General features: G+C 41.9%; 1 protein-coding gene across 2 annotated transcripts in view; it reads left to right on the top strand.

Annotated features, from left to right (window-relative positions):
• ctnnd2b (catenin (cadherin-associated protein), delta 2b) overlaps positions 1 to 22,388 on the top strand; it is a 110,490-nt gene that overhangs the window by 3,107 nt on the left and 84,995 nt on the right. For both annotated transcript variants that reach the window (XM_030115659.1, XM_030115658.1), the window contains exon 2: positions 12,701 to 12,813. In XM_030115659.1, coding sequence (XP_029971519.1) covers positions 12,701 to 12,813 — 113 coding nt within the window. The remainder of the gene's footprint in view (positions 1 to 12,700; positions 12,814 to 22,388) is intronic.

The raw sequence follows: 22,388 nt of genomic DNA, 5'->3' as shown, positions 1-22,388 counted from the left end.
CAGCGCGTCTAAGTAGTGATGCTTGGTGTGTGGGCTCGCCGAATTCCATCGCATTTCCATTTAAAGGGGGACATAGCGGAAATGCAGAAAAATAGTCTTTGCATTTCATGTAATCTCACTGATGATGGCAGAGGGAAGGTGTGTGAAATGTAACGTTTCAGAATAGCAGGTGTAAAATGAAGAATAGATAAATCTGCAAAGGAGAGCCCTTCTCGGATGTAAAGGGGAAGAGTCATTTTCTCAGTGTCTCCCATGGCAAATTGGATGTGGTGATTCATCTCCTCTCTCCACATGTTGCAAATAACCTTGATTGTGTTTATATGCCAACATTGTTCAATAACTGTAATCTGAACATGTGCTCTTCAGAGGATAGCATGTTATACAGTGATTATTAGGCACTCATTTGATTTTTTTTTTTTTACTTTTTTTTCCTCTTGTGTCTTCCCACCTGTTCATAACTATTTTACCAACACAACGCTATCACATGAAACTAGCACACGATTAGAATGTCTCAGATGGCAGTCAAACTGAAAGCGTATCGTTGTTGTTGTTCTGTTGTTCTCTTGTTCTGCTCATTTCTTAACTGGAAAAAAAATCACATCGCATTACAAGTCGTACCTTCATTTCCATCATGCCGGCAACATGACCTCCTGTTAGGAGACGCGTTTGTTGTCAGTGGGAAAAACACGAGAACACATTCGAGTATGCATGAAAGGGGAAAATAACCAAATGCAGGAGGAAACCGAAACAACGCCAGTGACCAAGACAAAGAGGAAAAATGAAAATCATCCAGGTTTTTTTTTAATTTTATTCTTTTTTTATTGATAATTAATTTAACTCTATCTGCTGGTTGGTTTCTGCAGCCTCTCAGCCAATGGATTATTATGTGGACTATTATATATCATGGTGCTCAGTGGAATAGTCTCTCTAATTGGCAGCACAGCAGAAAACGGATTCTTCCAGATCTGACCTACAACTCTTCTGAGTCCAAATTAGAAACACTTTAGGCGGCTGAAGTTATACATTCCCTTCATCTGGATAATTAAAGGGGAACTGTCGTTTTTACAATCTGGACCTTATTTCACATTCATAACAACAACATTTACTCACCCGTTTGACTTTCGTGTGATTTGCAGTTGGTTCGGAGATAATTAGATGCTCCCATATCCATATAACGGCAGCGGGCGGGGCACCGACATGCAGCCATTACAGACGCTCTTTTCTCTTATGTTTGCTGTGGTGTGGTAGATACATGTAAATTTGTTAAGTCGGCATCACTTAACGCTATTGGGAAGTCTGTAAACCGGCTAGATTGAGCAACTCTCCGGGAACTCTGAAGCGATGATGTCATCACACTGCGCCGTGGCGCACATTCACTCTGTTTGTTTACATGGGAGTAGCGTCTCTGCTCTGCAGTCAGACCACGGCATCTCGATCGGCTTTTTTAGGCAGTCAGAGTTTATTTTCAGCTGGTTGTAACTTTGGTACAATGGTTCCAGTGTGCATATATCCTGGTTGTGAAAGTAAAATGACCAGCTGGACGTCATTGAGCTCACAGGCTCCCACTTCGTGACGGGATTTATTGAAGCTATGGCTAATAGCGCTCAACAAGGACCCCAGCATCAAAGTTCCAACTTTTCGACATTTAGATTATCGGGTGTGTAGTGTCCACTTCACATCTGAGGACTTCTTCCCAGTTCAGGAAAGAAATGAAGGCCAGAAGATCCAGAGAATGAACCTCAAAAACAATGCCATTCCAGCGGCTGCAGGAGGAGAACAGGTCGAGGTAACGTGATGCTCACGCTATTCATTTTTTTCTTTACTAATGTCCAGAGGCTAGGATGTTTACTGTTTAGTTCATTTGAGCAACAACAAAGGATGATACAAGTATATCTGTCAATGACAAGAGTTGTACATAAAAAGTACAATATTCTGTACACTGTTGCTCAAAAGGAGTAGGGACAAGTTTATAACACTCTAGCCAATTCTAGACATTAGTAAAGAAAAAAATTAATATTATTAGCATCACGTTACCTCGACCTGTTCTCCTCCTGCAGCCGCTGGAATGGCATTGTTTTTGAGGTTCATTCTCTGGATCTTCTGGCCTTCATTTCTTTCCTGAACTGGGAAGAAGTCCACAGATGTGAAGTGGACACTACACACCCGATAATCTAAACGTCGAAAAGTTGGAACTTCGATGCTGGGGTCCGTGTTGAGCGCTATTAGCCATAGCTTCAATAAATCCCGGTCACGAAGTGGGAGCCTGTGAGCTCAGTGACGTCCAGCTGGTCATTTTACTTTCACAGCCAGGATATATGCACACTGGAACCATTGTACCAAAGTTACAACCAGCTGAAAATAAACTCTGACTGCCTAAAAAAGCCGATCGAGATGCCGTGGTCTGACTGCAGAGCAGAGACGCTACTCCCATGTAAACAAACACAGTGCGCCACGGCGCAGTGTGATGACATCATCACTTCAGAGCTCCCGGAGATTTGCTCAATCTAGCCGGTTTACAGACTTCCCAATAGCGCTAAGTGATGCCGACTTAATAAATTTACATGTATCTACCACACCACAACAAACATAAGAGAAAAGAGCGTCTGTAACGGCTGCATTTCGGTGCCCCGCCCGCTGCCATTGTATGGATATGGGAGTATCTAATTATCTCCGAACCAACTGCAAATCACACGAAAGTCAAACGGGTGAGTAAATGTTGTTGTTATGAATGTGAAATAAGGTCCAGATTGTAAAAACGACCGTTCCCCTTTAAACTCATTCTGCCTCTTCTCCTCACATACATGGACCCGAGTGTTCACCATATAAAGATATATTCTTCACATATTCAGCAGTCATCTGTTTCCCCAGAAAATGCTTTACTGCTGACGTGCAACATGAAAACGCTGTATTAATAGCTTTTTAGAAACAGTCAACCCAATATTAATTGTTCTCAATCTTGATGATTCGTTATCTTTCCTTATTGGTGTTTTTATGCCGCAGCCTTTTCATAATGGAATTTTTTTTCCCTCCCTTTCTGAAAGCTACTCCCATCATTTGTTTAATAAAAATTAATTAAGATTTTTTTTAGCATCCACTAACTCATTAAATTACCGAATATGGTTCTCTTCAAAACCCACAACACAGTGAGATATTCATAGGAAGTGGTTTCATATTGGATTGAATATTTGTTTTGTTTTTTTCTTGTTATGTGAGTGGGCATATGGAAAATGGAAAGGCTAAATTTAAAGGTTAAAAAAGAAAGGATTGTGTCTCTCTCTTTCGGTCTCTCTGGAAAAGTGTTGGTATTTGAGAAAGTTGTCTACAAGTGTCTTGTTATTTCAAGCCAAAGAAAGACTCGGGATGAGAGCAAATGTGACAATTTGTTTCACTTCTCCAGTGCAGTGCAGCTGTTGTTTGTATTCAAACCAAAGTCACTGCTTGCAAACCAAACCAAGCCCCCCCCCCCCCCCCCCCCCCCCCCCCCCCCCCCCCACCTGATTGCGGTGTCTGGTGACCTTTCAGATGATACTTGTGGCAGATTGGCTATTATACCATCAAATCCATCATGTGATTGAGGTATAATCAGCTAATACTGGAGTTTGTTGTGTTGCTGTTCTTGAAAATAATCCTGAAGCAGATTGTTCCATTGGCTTGCAGAAGGAATCAACTGAAAACCTCTTTAGAACCATGCTTTCTCTTCTGAAACTTGAAGGGTTTTTGTATGATCGCAATCTCCATCCATCCATCATGCTGTGGACGGGATACAGGATATACCCGTCTATCTCTCGAATTCACACCTTGGGGCAGTTTATCGTCACCAGTTAGCCTCACATGTGTGTTTTTGGACAGTGCTGAGAGGTGAGTGTTAACCGCTCTGCATCCCCACGACCCACAACCGCACACCTGAATACTTCCACATCCTTTAAAATATGCAGAATAATTATAAATGATTTATTTGTTAGGTAAACTTAATGTGCACTGAGCTCCACACGCTCAAATGAAGCAGAAATAGACTCTTGTCTAACTTGTTGGATTTTTAAATTTTTTAAGCCATGAATGGAAAAAGAAAACACTTAGCATAACACAAACATTTGCATGTCATTTGAATACATATAAGGTGTATTTGCCTACTTGTGAGCTTTTCTCTCCTCTCACAGACTGACTGTTAACTTTATGTAGCTTGTAGTGACAAGGGAGATGGAGCAGTGCATTGTGGGTAGCACAGTGCCAAGGGGTTGTTACATTTGGCAGTTTAATCTCTTTGTCAACTTTTTTTTTTCTCTGCTTGCCGCCACAGACAAGAAGTGTGTGACCCGTGTGTGTGCGTGTGTGTGTGTGTGTGTGTGTGGAGAGAAAGTGTCCAGCGCTCCAGACTTGACTTGTGGCGTGCTGCATAATGCAGGAGGACGAGCAGATGGCTGACACTGCAAATGGAAAGATAGCAAACTTGAAATTTGATGAGCACAAGTCTAGCGGTGGATGCTAATTATTTCATTATATTAAGAAGACGGACGGCCAGCGAGTCGGCAACGTGACCAGAGCTGGGATTTACATTCATGTATGAGATATTTCTGCCTCTTCTTTCCTCTATATTCCTCCCACATGTATAGAAGTAGAATGTAGAAGACAATTCATTGCAATGTTCTTATCACATTTCATCACATCTCATATCAGACGTCTGCTTGAGTTCTCCTCTATTCAAAGGTCTCTGGAGTTTGCAGAAACGGAATAATTTAAAACTTTTATATTGTCAATTTGACATAAAAGCAGCTTTTTTTTCTTTGCGAATATAAGTTGGCTTAAGAATGCGTTTCATACAAAATATTAACGTCCTACTAATAAATAAGAAAAGCAACTGGTGTTTTAAAACACTGCCTGGAATGATTTGATGAAATCTATCTAAATGAAATATAATAAAGAAGTAAAGCTGACATGATGCTCTCCGTGTTTCTGTTGGAACGCTTCTTCAGGCAGCTCGTCCCACATGTGGGTCACCGAGTTTATAAAGTAGAGCAAAATCACAGACCACGGGGGACATGAAAGTTTCTGTAGAGGAATAATAAGGAGTTTCTTCAGATCCAAATCAGCGGTCTCCAGTTGATCATAGTCTTTTTTATGATCCTGCATTGTCTGGAATAATAGATGATACTGTTACAGAAAGTGCATATTAACAGCCATCCTTGATCAAAGTAACTCATTTCTTTGACGTCTTAGGAAAGAAAAAAATGTGAGTGCACAGTTCCAGCATGAATAAATGATTTGTTTTTCATGCACTATACCTCTGTGCACCACAAGGATCAGTTCTGTTCAACACTGTGCTGCACAAATGAGCTTGCCACAGAAAATTTATATGAGATGTTAGTTGTTAAATCTGAGACATTATTTGAGAATCAAGTTATTAAATTAGAATTAATGCAATGTATGAATCAAGCTTTTTTGTCACAAAATGATTTGGTTCATAATATATTTCCTTACCTCAGGCTGATTGGAAATGGATGAGCAAATCTCACACAGAAACCACTTGACCGGTATTTTTTAACGCGTTCTCTCACGCAGCACAGCTGATAATTGGGTCCTCGCCAAGTCTGTTAACTGCTAACTGTCGTTGGTTGAGCGTTGACTTTGAACGCTGAACTTCTGCCGGTTAAAGTTCTGTGTGCGAAAAACCTCCAGCTCGGTCGGGACTCGGATGATCAAAATCATTCATCAAGGCGGCTCTCGGCGGACTGAGTTGGTTGCTTGATTAATTGTTTCAGCTGTGTCGACATGAGTTCTTGTCAACATCGCTCAGATCCCCGAGCGTCCTTGATAATAACGAGTGGAGCAGGAACACTCGGGGTCCTCTGGGCCGTACTTGGCTGGATGCGGACCGTCGGGTTGGAGCTCTGCATGGGCCGCAACCGATTATTTGCTGCAGGAGAACAGACGAAAACACAGATAAAACAAGTCCTGCTGTGATTTTTCCCAAGTCTTCCAAATCTTTGTACTTTTCTGTTTATAAAAAAAAAAAAAAATGCACTTAATTAATAATGGCCAAGCTTTTTATGATCAAAAGCAATCCATGCTTTGCACCTGAAGATACATTGTTAACCCCCCCCCCCCCCCCCCCCCCCCCCCCCCCCCCCCCCCCCCCTTGTGGTTTTGGAGAAAAGACGCCGACTGCCTGATTGGCAATCCTCCCAGCAACAGGCAGTAAATGGCAACAGAAATAACAATCCCACAAGGTGTTTCAGTGTGATTAAAGCATCAATGTCATGAAGACTCCAGAGAACTCTTAGCCTTTAGGTATTTACCTCGTGGCCTTGAGCTCTCAACATCCTTGAGGCTTTCATTTGCGGCGCAGTTTGAATAAACAATTTCACCTTGATGCCGAACTGAACTGCTTTTTTGTTGAGCTTATTTTGCAACAGAACAGGAAAACAGAGCAATCTGAATTTTCCAGAGTTGTTCATAATTTATATCCCCCTACCATGGGCTTAAAACCGAGTCACACGTAGATTGAAAACAGCAGCAGCGTCACGTCGGGAGAATAAAACCAGCCACAGTTATCGGAAATCGAGACAAATCTGTCTGGTTGGGGGTGAACACATAATTAGTACCCAGAGAGTTTTAAATCTCTTTGACTGTTTGGTCTCAGTCTTTTCTTTCTCCCATCTATTCATCCCTGCACACATGCTTCCCCGTCTTTGTGTCTGTCACACCTTCCTGTGTCGGCTTGTTTACCTTGTGCCTCCAGGACAGTTTTGTTTCCAGCTAGATGTACCTAATAATTTTCCGTCCTGAAACAATAGCTGGAGACGGCAGCGATCTGAGTTTATACAGTCACCCTGACATTTTCTCATCGAACAGGCCTCCTGCCTGAAACATCTAAATGCCAGGCAGACACCACAGGGCACAATTAGACTGCTTTACACTGGAGAGGGGGACACACACGCATACACACACATACACACACACAGAATGCAACTTTTTGTCTTACACTCATTTATTTTACTTTATTAATTGCTTTAATGGTAGTTTCAGGAGCCAGTTTGGCCATGCAAGCACACCGACTCTCTATCTGTCTCCATTATGAACCTCAAATTGGAGCCGAATCTTTAGTAATACAATCACTCCACAAACACTTGATTGGGAAACCTGCTCATTAAGACACTTAATTGTTGTCCTTTACTCTAAATTGCTTATCAAGCCATGATTACTCTCTCACTCTCGCTCAGGTTTGAGCAGTCGGAGGCCTGCTTCTGCTATAATGACAGTCAGAAGGAATTATTGCATTTCTATGAAATATAAAGTCAAACTTGTTAAGTTTCGAGGGAAACGACAATGACCACGACGGTAATCACGGAATCCTCCTCAGGGGGGCTTTAGAACTGTCACACAGCAGTCCCATTATCTCCCCAGACGCCCAGAAACCAGCCAGTGTGCGGCGGGCCAGAATTATATGTTGATTAAATAATTACTTGATTGACAGGAAATTAACTGGCAAAAAAAACTTGCTCATTTTAAGTGAAAAATTAACAAATTTAACTTTTATTCCATCCTGTCAATTCAAGATTTTTTTTTTTTTTTTGGTTACCTACTTGCTCTGATAATTAAGTCAGATTAAAATATTTTTCAGTGTTGGTTCAACAACCCCCAGGCCCCATTCTGGAAAGCAGAAAACTAATTAAAAATTGTACAATTTTCCGTAAGATAATAAGATATGCACCACAGCACTTGAACAAAAGGTGAGCATCATATAAAGGAAGACCCGCATTTATGATTTAGCCAAGGACGCTCAAAACACGTGGTTTTTGTTGGAGGAAGCTCAACATGTGACCCATGTGCAGCTGTTTTTCTACAATGTAGGAATAAATGGAAGTTTTTAGATCTTTAAAGATTTCCATTACAATCTTGTTTCTTTCTGGCTAAACTGATTTGTAGCTCAGAGATGCTATCTTTTCATATAATCTGCTCTGGAGCTCGGACTTGCAGGCCGAAGCACTGAGTAAATGAAACCGATCCTTCCGGTTTTCGCCAAAATGCCCGTCTTATCTCTGCGTGGTCAGCCCGCCTGCAGCCGAACAGCCATGTAAACTGAGCCAGTCCAAATTTGAATAGAGAAACGACTGCAGACTGGAGCTTTGCATGGATGGAAGTCTGTCTGGTCTGTCGTGATTGCTTCGGTCTGAGCCGTTTTTAAGAGAGACGAGGTCGAGCAGTGACAGCGGGGAAAACAAAGACGCCGGGAGCCGGAGGCATTCTCACAAAGCGACATGTCCGCGGGAAGTCACTGGCACCTGTTGGACGATATGGATTCAGCTTTTGAGCCAGATTGCATCTGGGTATGAAATAGCGCCTGCTTTTCACCTCGAGCGTTAGTGCAGAGTTTGCTCTGCTTTCTAATAAGAGCTGTTTGGTTGACTATTGCTGCAGTGCTTTGCTTGGTTCCTCAGTGAGCAGCAGAAACATGATAAGATATAGGAACGGTACGTGATTGATGAGCTACACAGCTCCATCCTGAAATTACATTACTGCTTTTAAAGTTGAATATTCATCAGTCAACTTCTCGTATCACAGATTAGAAAAGTCGACTTGGCTTGTCTCGTAATTAACAAATCCAAATGCGTTTTTTATTCCCTTGAAACTGTTTGATTTCCTAACTTGTGGGGTTCTTATTCCAAGTTACAGATACATTATTATATTGCAGTTGAAAGGTTCCTTGCATGTTTGCATTGTTAGTCACAGCACAGATGTTAGCAGTCAGCAGTCCCATGTGTAGGACGCGAGCGTGTGCGTACGTGCGCTGGAATTTATTACGGCTTTTTTTTTTTTTTATTTTGTCCTCATGTGGTCTTTGTATCCTTTTTCTCGGTCTGTAGTGATTCTTTAAAGAGGAGCACTTCTGTGTGAAGGCATGTTTGAGTCCAGGCATCACTCTTCTGTTCAGTGTGTGTGTGTGTGTGTGTGTGTGTGTGTGTGCGTGCGCCCCCCCATCTCACTCTGTCTCCATCCTCAGTCTTTCCTGCCCCCCTACCAAAATCTCTTCTTGCTTTTCAGTGATGGTGGAAGAGGGGAGGGAGGGTGAGTAGGTGGTTGCAGATGGTCTGAGAGAGAGAGAGAGAGAGAGAGAGAGAGAGAGAGACAGAGAGAGAGAGAGAGAGAGAGAGAGAGAGGTGGGGGGGCACTGAGTGACTGGCGAGCGGCGGGCTTTTTTGGCAGGGTCGGCCGGTGGGAGGGCCCATTGTGATGCAACGTTGCATAAATAATGCCACGGGGCTTCTAAATGCTCCGTTGCCATGGGGACCTTTGTGCCTGAGTGAACAGTGTGTGTGTGTGTGTGTGTGTGTGTGTGTGTGTGTGTGTGTGTGTGTGTGTGTGTGTGTGTGTGCTGCACGGCCTCAGAGAGAGAGGGAGAGACACAGGCTGAGTTGCAGTCAGCTCAAGTGACACTTGTGGTCTCTCTTTCTCTCTCTCTCTGCCTTTCTCTCTGTCTCTCGCCCGTTGCTCGCCGTGTCCTGACCCAGGACAGACGAGTGTTTGGAGGAGGGAGCCAGAGCCTTGTTGTTGCTTTTTGACCAGAGGGGAGCAGGGAAATGTGGGATGCCTTGTGGTTTAGTGTCCGTCTGTGAAGTATGGTCGTTGTGAAGGTATGTGACCTCTCTGCTCGCATTCCTCTTTTCCCCTGTAGATCTATTTATTTCTGAACCGCAGCGCAGAGTTTTCCTCCTCGGTAGATTCCATCGTAGTGGCTGCCCCTCGCTCTGCAGTAACAGGTGTCTGCCTGTCAGCCCTGAATTGGAGGGAGCGGTGATCGGAGAGGGGCAGGGTGGGAAAAAGGAGGGAGACGTTGCTTTTGTTCGGCAGTTTTTAAAACAGACTTACGTCTGAATTCTCACGGCTCGCCATCAAGCTGGCTAGTCGGCCTCTCCGGCTCCCGCTTTGTACTCTCAGCTCATAAACAACAACAAAACGCCTTCAATCTTCTTCTTTCTGTCTCCTTCCGAGATGTGGCCTCAAAGTAGGTTTGTGTTTTTCACGTTTACTTATTTAAGCATCAACTGATTAGTGTGTGTATGTTGATTTCACACAGGGTAAATTGTGCAGTTTTTCTTTTCTTTTCTTTTTTTTTTTGCATGCTGTGTTGTTTGAGATGTAAATGAGAAATGCTGCTTTCTAGTACCTCTGTAGCCAATGGACCATGGGCATCAGAGGATTATAGGTTTTATCTGCAAATTTGCCTTGAAGTCATCTGTGTCCCTTTGGTGGGTGGTTGGTTCCTTTTTTTTTTCTTCTAATGTTTAACACTATATGTCAATGTTAGTTTCCGTTCATTTAAAAGATGATTTATGACCTGCACAGTAAATATGACCAAGTCAGCAGAGGTGTTTTTTTTCTCTCTCAGTCTGTGGAGCAGCAGTGTTGCAGTCGGGACAAAAAGTCCTTACTGCAGTGTAAACACATCCATGTATCATTGTGCTGGAGCTGTGTGAACGTGGAAGATTCCCCCGCTGTTTGGTAGCATCAACATATTTTTTTGCAACGGCTCCGAGAATTTATTCACATGCATCTCCTACACAAAGCACTCAACTGTGACAGGCTATAGGAAGCTTAATGCAACCCTGGTTAGTGAGTCCATATCTTCACTGCGTGACACGCCAGCAGCGCACCAAAACAGTGATCAAGTGAATCAATGCAAATTCATTCATGTGCCTGTGGTTGCCCATATGTGCCTTCATGTAGCAAAGCCATGCTTCTGCGTTCTTGAGTGTGTGCCAGAGTTAGCCTTGATGAAGAGAAGATGGTGCATAATTACAGTGAAATTTGCAGTTTGATTTGTTAACTTATTACATTAATGATTCATTATAATCAAACTGTATCATTATTGTAGGAAGCCTGGAGCTGCCGCAGGCATCATCAACATTTCGGCTCCCACGGACCAGCGCTGTGCTTTTCATCAGTACTCTTAGTCAGAAAATACGCACTCTGCGATTGCCCTAAATAGCATCAATAGTCTTTCTTGCTTTATTCAGGTCACTGCAGATGTTAAAAGTTGATTGAAGTTTGAATGTCTTTACTGTTTGCTGACAAGAAAAGGACTTTTAATTCCACACCACTCTATTCTGCTTCATGAATATATACAAAATGTAAATTTGGTTTCATCGGGGCTGTTTTTTTTGTCTTGTACAGTTATTGTTTCAGCATCTCACAGTTCATTTGGTTCATCCAAAGGTTTTATTTCTCATATGAGCATTGACAAGAAATGTATTAATTCTATAAATATAACTTATGCAGTGCGTGTGTCACATTTTTGTCACTTGCTTTGTTTCATGAGAGGCTCAGATCTGGTTGAGAATAGCTCTTCTTTATTCAGAACCTTTCTTGGGAACGATGATTCGAGTTGTCTGGAGCTTTTATTATGGAAACAAACCACAAAAGATCAGAAATCAATTTTAGGATCTAAATCAGAGTGCTGAAATCAGTGTCTCGGTATTTTCAGTGTTGTCTTCCTTGTGCTATTTATAACAGTCATCGTTATTGTTATTGTTGTTGTTCATTTTTGTCGTTGTTGAACAAATTCAGTAGCATCAGTGATGTTTGACCATCTGCACTGATCACTTAATGCCATAATCAGCAGTTTGTTGTTTTTCCCATTCGGCAATTAGTGTTTATTAATCACTCTTACATTAAATCAAGCATTGTTCTTAAACAGCACATCTAGCTGAATTAAATGAGTCTGAAAAGTTTGTTTGTCATCTCAGAGATTATTTTTTTTCAGTGTGGCAGATGGTGTATAAAATTGCTTTAATTTTAAATTATTTAACTGTTTTTCAATTAACAAAAGTTGTTTAAATTACCTTTCCTTACAATCTTTTGATTATTCAAAAATCACAAACTTGAAAAACAGTCACAGGAATAAGTTTTATTTTTGACGTTGAATTGAATAGCAGCGTAGTTTATCTTTTGTTAAACTTTGGTAAAAAACAAGCTCGTGTTTCTCTCTGAAACTGCTCTCTGGGCTACGAGTGCATGCAAGCTTTCCTTTAAAGATCTATTCTTCTGTTTCTCCATTTGATCCCGGAATGACTCCATGAAGTTAAAATGAGTGAGTTGTAAGAGAAGCAGGTATATTACGCTCCGCCTCCAGTCTGAGCGCCTGCCTGTGGAGACGGGACTGACAACCTCTTCTCACACAGTACACGGTAACAGCGGGATATACTTCCACAACGTCAGCGTATATGGATGATTTCTCAGACGAGCATTAAACTAATTCTTTCATCCGAAACCCGACGCTTTCTCTGGAAAACAAAATTGTGCTCCCGCAAACCCTCTGAGCCTTTATCTGTTTCCGCGAGCTTCGCTGTCGCGGGAGAGAAAATGACACATTTGAGATGGCTTTAGTTTGGTGTCACAGTTTTGCAGCATGTCAAAGTCTTCTCTGTGAATATCTGGCCGTGAGAAACTGGCAGACACAACCATGTCTGGCCTGTTTTCCCATCACAGACTGCAGAGTCCATTTCGCAACAATTAAAAATGTGTCAGAGGCAGTGACGCCAAAACAGCATTCAGGATGACTGTAAATGTAACAGTAAATAAATAAGCAGATTGTTTTGACGAATTCCCTCTCTCTCTCTCTCTCTCTCTCTCTCTCTCTCTCTCTCTCTCTCTGTCTGTCTCCCTTTCTTTTCCTCTCTCCTCCTCCTCCTCTCTGTTTCTTCAGGAGTTGCAGTTTGAACGTCTGACCAGAGAGCTGGAAGTCGAACGACAGATTGTTGCCAGTCAGCTGGAGAGATGCAAGCTTGGCTCTGAAACTGGAAGCATGACTAGCATCAGGTGTGTGTGTGTGTGTGTGTGTGTGTGTGTGTGCATGCGTGTGTGTGTGTGTGTGTGTGTCTCACACCTGTCAGATCCTCTCCTGTGCGCTTTACCTGCGTGTGTCAGCCGTGCTCTTGCAGGTGACTGGCTCTACAGCTGGTTGCACTGGAGCTGCTCTCCTTGATTTATGGCCAAAACGTTTCTGTGTGTTCAAATACAATATATGTATTTTTTTTTTTTCCAGTTTTGTGACCTTTGAAGAAGCTATATTGCTGCATTCCTCTGGTGCACCAGATTATTTCTTTCTTTCACCCTCACATTGGGCTTCACTATGCATTCAGATGCATTCATACAGATATTTCCTGGTCCGCTGCTGTATATGCCGTTGTTTAAAGCTGTGTTTAGTATTCTGATGTGCTGTGACGCAGTCGGGCAGTGCACATACAGATGAGTCATGTAAGTAGTCTATCATCAATAAGTAATCATTGCAGTGTTTTAAAAATGCAATCAGAGGAGCCGTTCACGATCGGAAATATATATTATATATTGAGAAATAACATGTCCTGAGTAAATGAGTAAATATTTCACTCAGGCCAGATGTCATTTACAACATTACTCATGAGAACACAAACCTAGATTTTATTTTCTCTCTGCTGCAGGGTTTCATCTCTTACTGTTCTGCTATGGTAGAGCAAATATGGCAGATCTGCTTCAGTTCTACAGACGTATTCCATCTTCATGCAGTGTTTAAACTTGCATGACCTACCTTCTTTTAGCTGTAATCCAATGCTATGATTCAGAAACAGATATCTGTTTGGTTACATCAGTCTGGAATTGACATTCAAAGCTACATAAATGTTTCTTTTTGTTTGTTTTTTTTTTTTTTTGTAACGCAGGAGCACTAAAATGTAGTATTTTGATTGTGATTTACTGTGATTTTGCCATCTCAGATGAAAGGTGGGCAGTCGCAGGGATACTTTTGACCATGGCTGAGAGAATCTGCAACTGAATTCAGCTTAAAGTACTGGAATATAAATGAAGGCTGAATCCTCCTAACAGTGCAAACCACTTATTGATGGTATATACATGGATCACTTGAAAGTGAATTAAGTACGAATCACCACTGCTTAGAGCTGTATTCTACTTTATCTCCTTCGCTTCCGAACAGCATCGATTCATTTCATTCAACGTGTCCTGCTCGCCTTCGTCTTCGCTCAGCCCGCCTGTTTCAGCTGCTCAAGAATACTTGAGCAGCTATTTTAGCCGTCGCGTTTTCACATGCATTCATACCAGCAATCACGCTCTCTTTGGCTGACCTCATTACTATTATCGCTATTTCTACCGTTCAAATTAAATGCAGAGTAACAACTGTGAGGTGACGACGACATGGAGCAATTAGATTTAACAAAATGTGTTACTCAGTGAGGAGCTTTTTTTATTTTTTATTTTTTTCTTTCTCCTCATCAGAAATAGCACAAAAAAACACTTAAGGATGACAACTGGAGGCCTATTAGACGGTGATTGTATATGCACTGTCTAAAGCTCACTGGCAGGTCTAATTCTGAGGAGTGGATCAAGTTGCCATCGTGAAGCTTTTCACTGCACATTAGCAACCTTTACGCTGAGAGCTATATTGGAAACGGGGTCACGTCGCCCTGCGAGCGTTTAAACTTCAAGCTGTTGTCAATCTGACACTGGATTTTAAAGAAAGGGATTCATACAATTACATCACCTGCGTAAGAGGTTACATAAAACAGGAGCTCATGTGAAATTTTCTTCTTCCTGGGAGCAGATGAAGTGAAACGCCGTCGTCTGGGCGCACCATCAGTATCGTGCTGATTAAAGCAGCTGCTTACAGTCATCTGAACAATTTTTTGGCTGAGGTTTGATGGCACACAAAACAAATCCTCATCTTCGTTAATTTTTTTCCCCCGCGCTTTAAGAATCAAACAATGCGCAGCTGTCACAGCTATTGTGACGCTCGGGCCGCTCTTGTATTTTTTTTTTTTTTTTTTTTTTTTTCCGGGATGTACACAATGTGCAGCGACTGTCATATTATCTGCCGCTGATTGAGTTTGGACCTGAGCCTCATCTCTGCTCCGAGCACCGAAAAACACACTCGACACACTCCTCACCCGTCGCAGCGTCAAAACAGCACTCCTGACACGAAGGTGGTAATACACTTAGCCCGCCTCTCAGGACAGCGTAACACGATTAAAGCCGCTGTCTCCATTTCTCCGTCGAACTCCCTCTCCTATACACACTCGCAAATGGAGGCACGCAATCCATCATCTCTTCTCCTCTTTGATTCCGCTAAGCGAGTGGGGATCCCGTCCGTCTCAAACTAATTACTCATCTGCCCGCATTGTGATTCTCGTTTCAGTTTGAGGGGTGGGCCGACAAAGAGCAGGAAGACGGTCTAGAACCAATTCATTCACGGGACTAATTAACCGGTGCATGTGTTTAAGCCCGTCAAAAACCGGGGCTGCGATTCAGAACATGGGATGGAAGAGGTGCGGGGTCCAAGAAAACGCCCCCGATCTCATCAGCCGGCTGCATACAGAAGGAGTAAACGCCGCCATGTTGCGAACTCGCTCAGATGGGTTTATTATTTAGTGAACAACAGTCTTCCGCTGCCGCTTTGTTCGAGGTAATTACTAAGCGGACAAACGGTTTGGCAAAACACACCAGTCCACTACGGCAACGGGCCGGAGGATTGTGGCGCCGAGAGCGCGGAGGATTTATTGTTTGACGACCAATCAGACATTAGCGCCGCTACTTCTGAACGGATGGATTCATCACTGCTTGCTCTGGAGAGCTAAACACTCAGAGCAGAAGCGGACGGAGAGGATTATGTTTTTAGAGCGACTTCTTCCATTTTACTCTCAGTATTTCTTCAAAGATCAATAAATCAGCGCTTCAGGCTAAAGAAGTCATGCCGCTGTGTTTTCATGCTTGATAGTAATTATTATTACATCGAACGTTAAGATCATCCTGGTTTTAAATGTTTCTGCTTCTTAAGAATACAGTTATCACAAATGCAAAAAGGGAATATCTTTAGATTAGTACTAGTCAGATTTTCTTTCTTTTATTCTCGTTTTCTTTGTTCCGCAGGTTGTATGGGTTAGTCTGACTATCCTGCAAAAGAAATACTAAACAGCAGCAAACAGCAGAGTGTCATTTTATGCATTTTGGAGTTTCACATCATTTTCATAAAGCAAAACAGTTATTAAACATGAAGTTTTGTTTTGACCTGTGTTTGCTGTGGTTAAGAATCAAAAGTAAGATTTTATTTTCTAAACCGAGAACCATATCTCTTGTGTCTTCTTAATTCGTTTTCTAAAAAGGCCAAAATGAGCAACTGATTCATGTTTTCTTTTGCTCAAAAACTAATTAAGCTGCACATTAAATGTGTAATTTGGATGGTAATTAATCTTAATCCTGTTAATCTGTTAAATAATCACGAAGTGTGGGAGAACTGGAGTGTGATTCTGCAGATTGTATCAGTGTTTGTTTGATGAATCCTTCTCAGGCAGCCTTATTGTCTTTCCCAAAGCAACAGCTCGAAACATTTTAAACCCAAATTACCACAAATTCAGACCCTCAGGAGCATCATGACCGATGGTGGTGTGACCAGGGACTATATGAGGGGCTGTTTTGCTCACAGTTAACAAAGATAAGCAATCGCAAATCAATGCAGGTTTTTCGTTTCTTCAGTCTTAACGTCACATCTGGTAAGAAAAACCAAAATAAAGAAAGGTGTGTGGTTAATATGTGGCTTGTAGTTAAACCCTGAGAGAAGAGTGAGAGATGGAGCCTCTGATGTAATGAATGAAAATCTCTCCACAGATAGGTGAAGGAAAAAAAAAAAAGCATTAAAATATGAATGAGTGTTAAGAGTGGCCATGTGGCTGTGGGGGTGCTGGCGGTTCAAGAATCTGCTCCTGTTGTGGCGTGCAAGATAAAGACTTTCAGAGGTGCTAATGACTTCTTCAGCTCTGCCTTTGTTTCTGGTCTTAATCAGTCACCACAGGTCACTGTGTCTGCTCGGGCATATGCCGCTGCCGCCGCCGCTGCTTTCATCGCCTCAAAAAGCCCAAATCCACTGTGTGTCTCTCTATCACTCACACCGAGACAACAGAGGTTTTGTCTGCACAGAGGAGAGCGAGGCATATGTTGCTTCATCAATTAAAGGACCAGTCCGCCTCGAGTGTCGTGGCTGCAAAGGGATGATTTGTCACATCTTCTTCTGGCTCCATAGAAAACATGAGATGGAAATAAGCAGCACCATTCTGGTGCGATTGTCCACTAATATTTCAAACATAATGATTACAGTACTTAAACATCATGTTAAATGTTTAATTTAGTAATAATGGACGACTGTTCCTATTGTTTATAATAATAACAGCAATGATAGTGTGATTATAATCCTATATAGACGTCGTTTCAGTGGTTGAGTGTTTTTTCTTTTTTTCAAGATGTAACATAACACAGTTATTTCAGGAAAACGTACATTCAGCTTTGGAAAGTTGGAAGGGACATTTGCATCCAGAATCGTGAAAACAAGGACAGCAACTAGCTCCTAATGTTTTCCCCCATAATTAAGTTTAAATTAATAATTAATATAGATTAGATGTAAAGGTGCGATAAGTGATATTACGTTACATAGTGTAACGTCTTAGAGACATAGAGACCAATATGAGGCAAGCAAACCTGTGTATATGGAATTATTACTAATGTATTTAGGATCTGTTCAGACGGAAATCACCCGAAGGGCTGAAAAAGTTAAACTTGTTTAGATATTCATTATTCTTAGTGAAGATGAAGCGTGAACTCATCAATGCAGAACTGTAGAAGGAGGCAAAATAAAGCAGAGATCAAAAGGGTGATCTCATTCAAACAAATGAGGGCGATGAAGGGAGTAAAAGAGAGGTACAAATGTTATTGCTAAATCTTATATTTTCCATTCTTTAGAAAAGGATGTTGCATCACTGAGCCACTGACCACATGATGGAGTTTTGGGCAGCTTCCAGTTCTCGTGGAATACAATGAAAAAATGCCAGCTGGGCATGGTTTTGCAAAGTTATTAAACAAACCCTAAAACGGTTAGTTGAATGTGATCTTCAGCTGCAACATCAAGAGATTTAGCAATCCCTGAGCTGGAAAGCAGAGAACTGAAAAGAAGAAAAGGAATCCCTTTAAAGTAGCCTCTCTGTGTGTCGTCTCTGTAGGCGCCCCTCCTCGGTCGACTGTTCGCCTGCTTCGTAGTCGTAGTGGTTTTCATCTAATCACCCAAATGGGCCTCTGACAGCCAGCACACACTCAGAAGGTGGAGACAGCAGGGTTCGGCTAGCACGGCGGTGGATAGCCGCCTCCCAGGCTCGGCTGTTTGTCTGCCTGCTTTGGCCGAGCCTCTTTTGCCACATTTGTCTAGTGATTGAATCTTGTGAGTGTGTGTGTGTCGGTCTCTGTGTGTCTATGTGCACGCATATGCATGCATGAGTATTGGCTGTAACCACCGCGCCCTGTGAGACCCACCGCCGTTCCTTCTGGCGGGAAAAAGCAGCCGATCTAGCGAGCCCAGCGAGGGCCTATTACCCAGAAGCTGTCAGCGCTCTCGGCTGCCAGCTTAAACTCGCGGCGTTTGGGTTCCTCCGTCAGCGCAAATACGCTAACGGAGATCGTTTGCAGCTCTTCTGAGAAATGCAGCCTGATTTTTTATTTATTTTTTTTAAATCAAATTTAAAAACCTTTTCTTTGAAACAGGATCCTTACAGAGCATCACCTGCAGAGGCAATCGCATGAATGCATCACAGCTCAGTACAGAACATTTCTCTATTGTTATTGTTAGTTCACAATATTAGTCAAGTCAGGCAATCAGAGGTCACCGTTATTAATTATTCAAAGTTATTGTCATCAATTGATAGGACATATGACTAAAGTTGGGAAAATACCACTTAACCGTGAGTAATTGGGATTTAATTCAATATTATGAAAAATGACCACATCTCACTTTGCTAAACACCTGTTTATTTGATTTTTAATGAGTACTTTTGAATACAGATACAGTTAAAGCTACAAAATTCTACAACTTCTGATCAAGATCAGACTGAATCATAAGATCAGCAACTGAATAAACTGAGCTGAAACAACAGCAGAATAAAATCAGGTTCCTACAGGGTGACTTTCCGTACTCTGAACAGAATAATTCAGTTTGACGGCGTTCCACCTTTCTCCTGGGTGCAACAATAAGTTTGTTTGCACTGGAATCAGATTTGATTCTTGTTATACACCATTTATTTATTGGAGTGAAATATTATTTAGTTCATTTTAGTGTACATTTGCATGCTTTTCTCATAGAAGTAGTCTTGGCAGAGGAGGTGGGAAGCAGTGGAGCAAGGCTACTGCTCTGATGCCGAACATTTTGCTTTGTGTTGAGGACTGTTTGCTGTTTGAAAGCGGTTTTCTCATAACAATCCCCTCCGCAGTCCAGGGGTCGGCTGGTGTCAGGCTCTGCACAGCTGATTGGTGGAGTCGTCGGTGAGGTGAGGAGAAACACAAATCAGCTGAGGAATAGACTCTGACACAGCACCTGCTGAAAGCCTGTTATTCCACAGCGAACTTTTCAGACAATTTTGAAAAACTAACTGCGGTGTCTTTTTTTCATCTTAACTCTCTGTCTGCACCTGGTTCCCTTCTCCAAGTCCCCTGTGGGTGCAGAATATTACTTATTTATCTTCTCCGGAATCCAGTATTCTTAAACAATGGAGGTTTCATCAGAAAATAGTTTGAAAGATACATATGATACACATAAAATTATCATTTCTGTTCTGCATTTGGCATATTTATTTATCTATTTATCATAAATTCTGAAGCCTTGACAACAAATTGCAATTATCAGTCTTATTCTGTTGCATTAGTTATGGAAGAGACACTGACATCTATTCATGCGCACTACTATATTGCAAACAAAGGACTGTGATGCAGTGAATTTCTATATTGCTGCAGCATAAACATGGAGTAATTGAGTTGTTCCACTTTGTAAATCTTGTAAAATGATTTAATTCAGCTACAGTTGAATTACATTACAGCAACATACATAAGACACAGTGCCAGAGCCAGTGTGATTTTATTAGTTAAAGCTAATTATAATAGATGAAAACTGTCACATGTGCTTTTAAGAAAGACCTAATGTGTCCGCGGAACATGTTGCGAGCTGCACTGAACGGAAGCTTTAAAGGGATGAAGACGGTGAGAGAGAGAGAGCTGAGGCCGGATACACAACGGCGAGAGGGAAGCAGTCGCTCTGCCGTGATAGGAAATTGTACTTGTAGCTTCACATTACTGCTCTAATTATACACAAATCATGCTTTACTGAGAGTCTGTCAAGTATAGTGCAGTATTGTAGAACGCACGCTAATGAAACATTTGCAGATAGTGAAGTTTATTGTTCGTGTGTGTACTAAATGCATTATAGGCTCATTACAGAGGACGGTTGAGAAGGAATACTAAAGCCTGTAAGTGTGATCATTGACACGTTCTCTGCATTTACAGGTTTATTTAATCCAAACGCTGCGTCTAAGTCCTGGGAACACCGAAGTTTCTGTAACTGCTCAGTACAGAGTTATAACGTGAGTTTGGATTGGCGCGTTTCAGAGGTTTCGTTGGTTCAACATGATCAAATGTTGAGTTTAATTATAATTTGAGCAAACAGAAGCTAACCCTATTTATTCTGTTTCCTTTTTACACCAAAAGACCTATAATTTGAGCATTTTCACTCATATTCTGCTAAATGTGAAACCTCATCCCAGATATTTCAACATCAGATAATCTCCAAATGTGTATACACTCAAGTTCTATGAAGGCGTACCTACAATCCAAATGACTACTGCTCTCCATAAAACTGCCATAAATGTGTGTGCCCATCGCATAGAATCAGCCCCAGGTTTTAAGATGCTGTTTTTAATATTTCCAAGTGGTGAAGTGCATTAGTCAGGTGCAGTGACTTGGCAAAAGCAAAGTGCCAAAACACATTATCGTCCTGGCACTGGGTCAAACACCAAGCAAAACCTGCACATTGCATAAATAACCCCTATGAGGAAAGCTGTTGTGCTGTATGACCATCGCCGGTTTTCATTTTCTATTTTGAACGAAACTGGAAGAAATCAGGAAGTTCTCAAATATGTCCGCTTGTCAAAAAGAGATGAAAACATTTGTCCAAGGCTGCTGTGAATGTTGCAATTTAATTATCACTAATGACATTTAGCTGCTCAGCTTTTCTAAATCAAAAGTGCACGTTCAGTGAAAAAATATAGTCAATTTATGTAACTTTATGCATATTGTTAAACTTGATTCAGCCCGTAGTTCATACCAGGCTAACAGTCCAGTGTGGAGCAGATGGACCCTCAACTCAATATGTTCAAATAAGTTTTGTCCAGTCCTCAAATTACTATGACCTATTGATATTTTCACCAGTTCTGAGTACTGTTTTTGTTTGTGGCATTTTGGATCATTGCAGCTTATTTTAGAGTTTTATTTATCCTCTGCATTTCATCTCATCTTATTCGGGTGAACCTCTTGCATTCCTCTCTGTATCACACACACACATCGCCTGCACCAACCTAAATCACATTACATGCTTGTCTCTAAATGCCAGCGCTGTGAATGCAGGCTGACTCGCCGTTAAAGGCCACTACCTCTCAGCCACTGTCCCTGACTGCAGCTTGTCTGAAGCTGTCTGGAATTCTGAAAAGTTAGAGCGCCTCGGAAAGTTTTAATGACTCGGATAAAGAAGGAACAAATGTATCGTGAAACACGGTTTGATTTCTTCATGCCGCTTTGACAATAATCAAAACTTGATCCCTTTCCTTGGCTTGAATTAAAATGTGTATCCTATATTTGGAAATAAACTGACTACAATAGCGTTGAAGGCTTTGATGATGATGTAGGTGAGGAGGATGTTAATTTTTAAAGCTGTATTGATCTCAAGAAGACCGACTGCTTGATGATGGCAGTGGTGGATTCGTTCCCGTGTTCCCGGCTATTGATCCGAGCGTCAGAGGAAATGGGAAGGAGGGGAGAGAGTTACATTTTAAACACTAGAAACTGTGCTGATCCATACTTAACTCTGGGGAGTATCGATCCGATGTAGTGACCGTGGACAGAAGGGGAGGGGAGGACGGGGGGAGGCATGGTGTGTGGAGACCTCTCGCTGCTGGGCGAGGCGGACGAGCGGAGGGAGAGCAGAGGAAAATGGAGGAAAATAGGAAGAGTATCACTGTTGGTTCGGCATTTGTGTCCAATAACACAACACCAGCTTTTATATAACCCTGTACTCAATGCAATTTCACACAGTGTGAGTACAGCGAGTGGGGGACAAAAAAAAACAAAAAAAAAAAAAAAAAGGACAAGCCTTGTCTGTGACAGTGCGCGCGTCCACAGCCAGGTGTGCTGCCACTTCCTGTAGGGGGCGCGTTTCCTGTGCAATATCATCACGGGAGTCGGCCGGTCGATTTCCAACTGTGAAAATATGCATGTGAATTGCTGAAGTCCATCATCAGTGCGATTGAGACATGGCGGTTTTATAATTGCTC

The sequence above is a fragment of the Salarias fasciatus genome, chromosome 18 (assembly GCF_902148845.1).
Source record: "Salarias fasciatus chromosome 18, fSalaFa1.1, whole genome shotgun sequence".
Classification (NCBI taxonomy): Eukaryota; Metazoa; Chordata; class Actinopteri; order Blenniiformes; family Blenniidae; genus Salarias; species Salarias fasciatus.
Note: the sequence above shows the minus strand (reverse complement) of the source record. Positions and strands in the feature narration are given on the sequence as shown.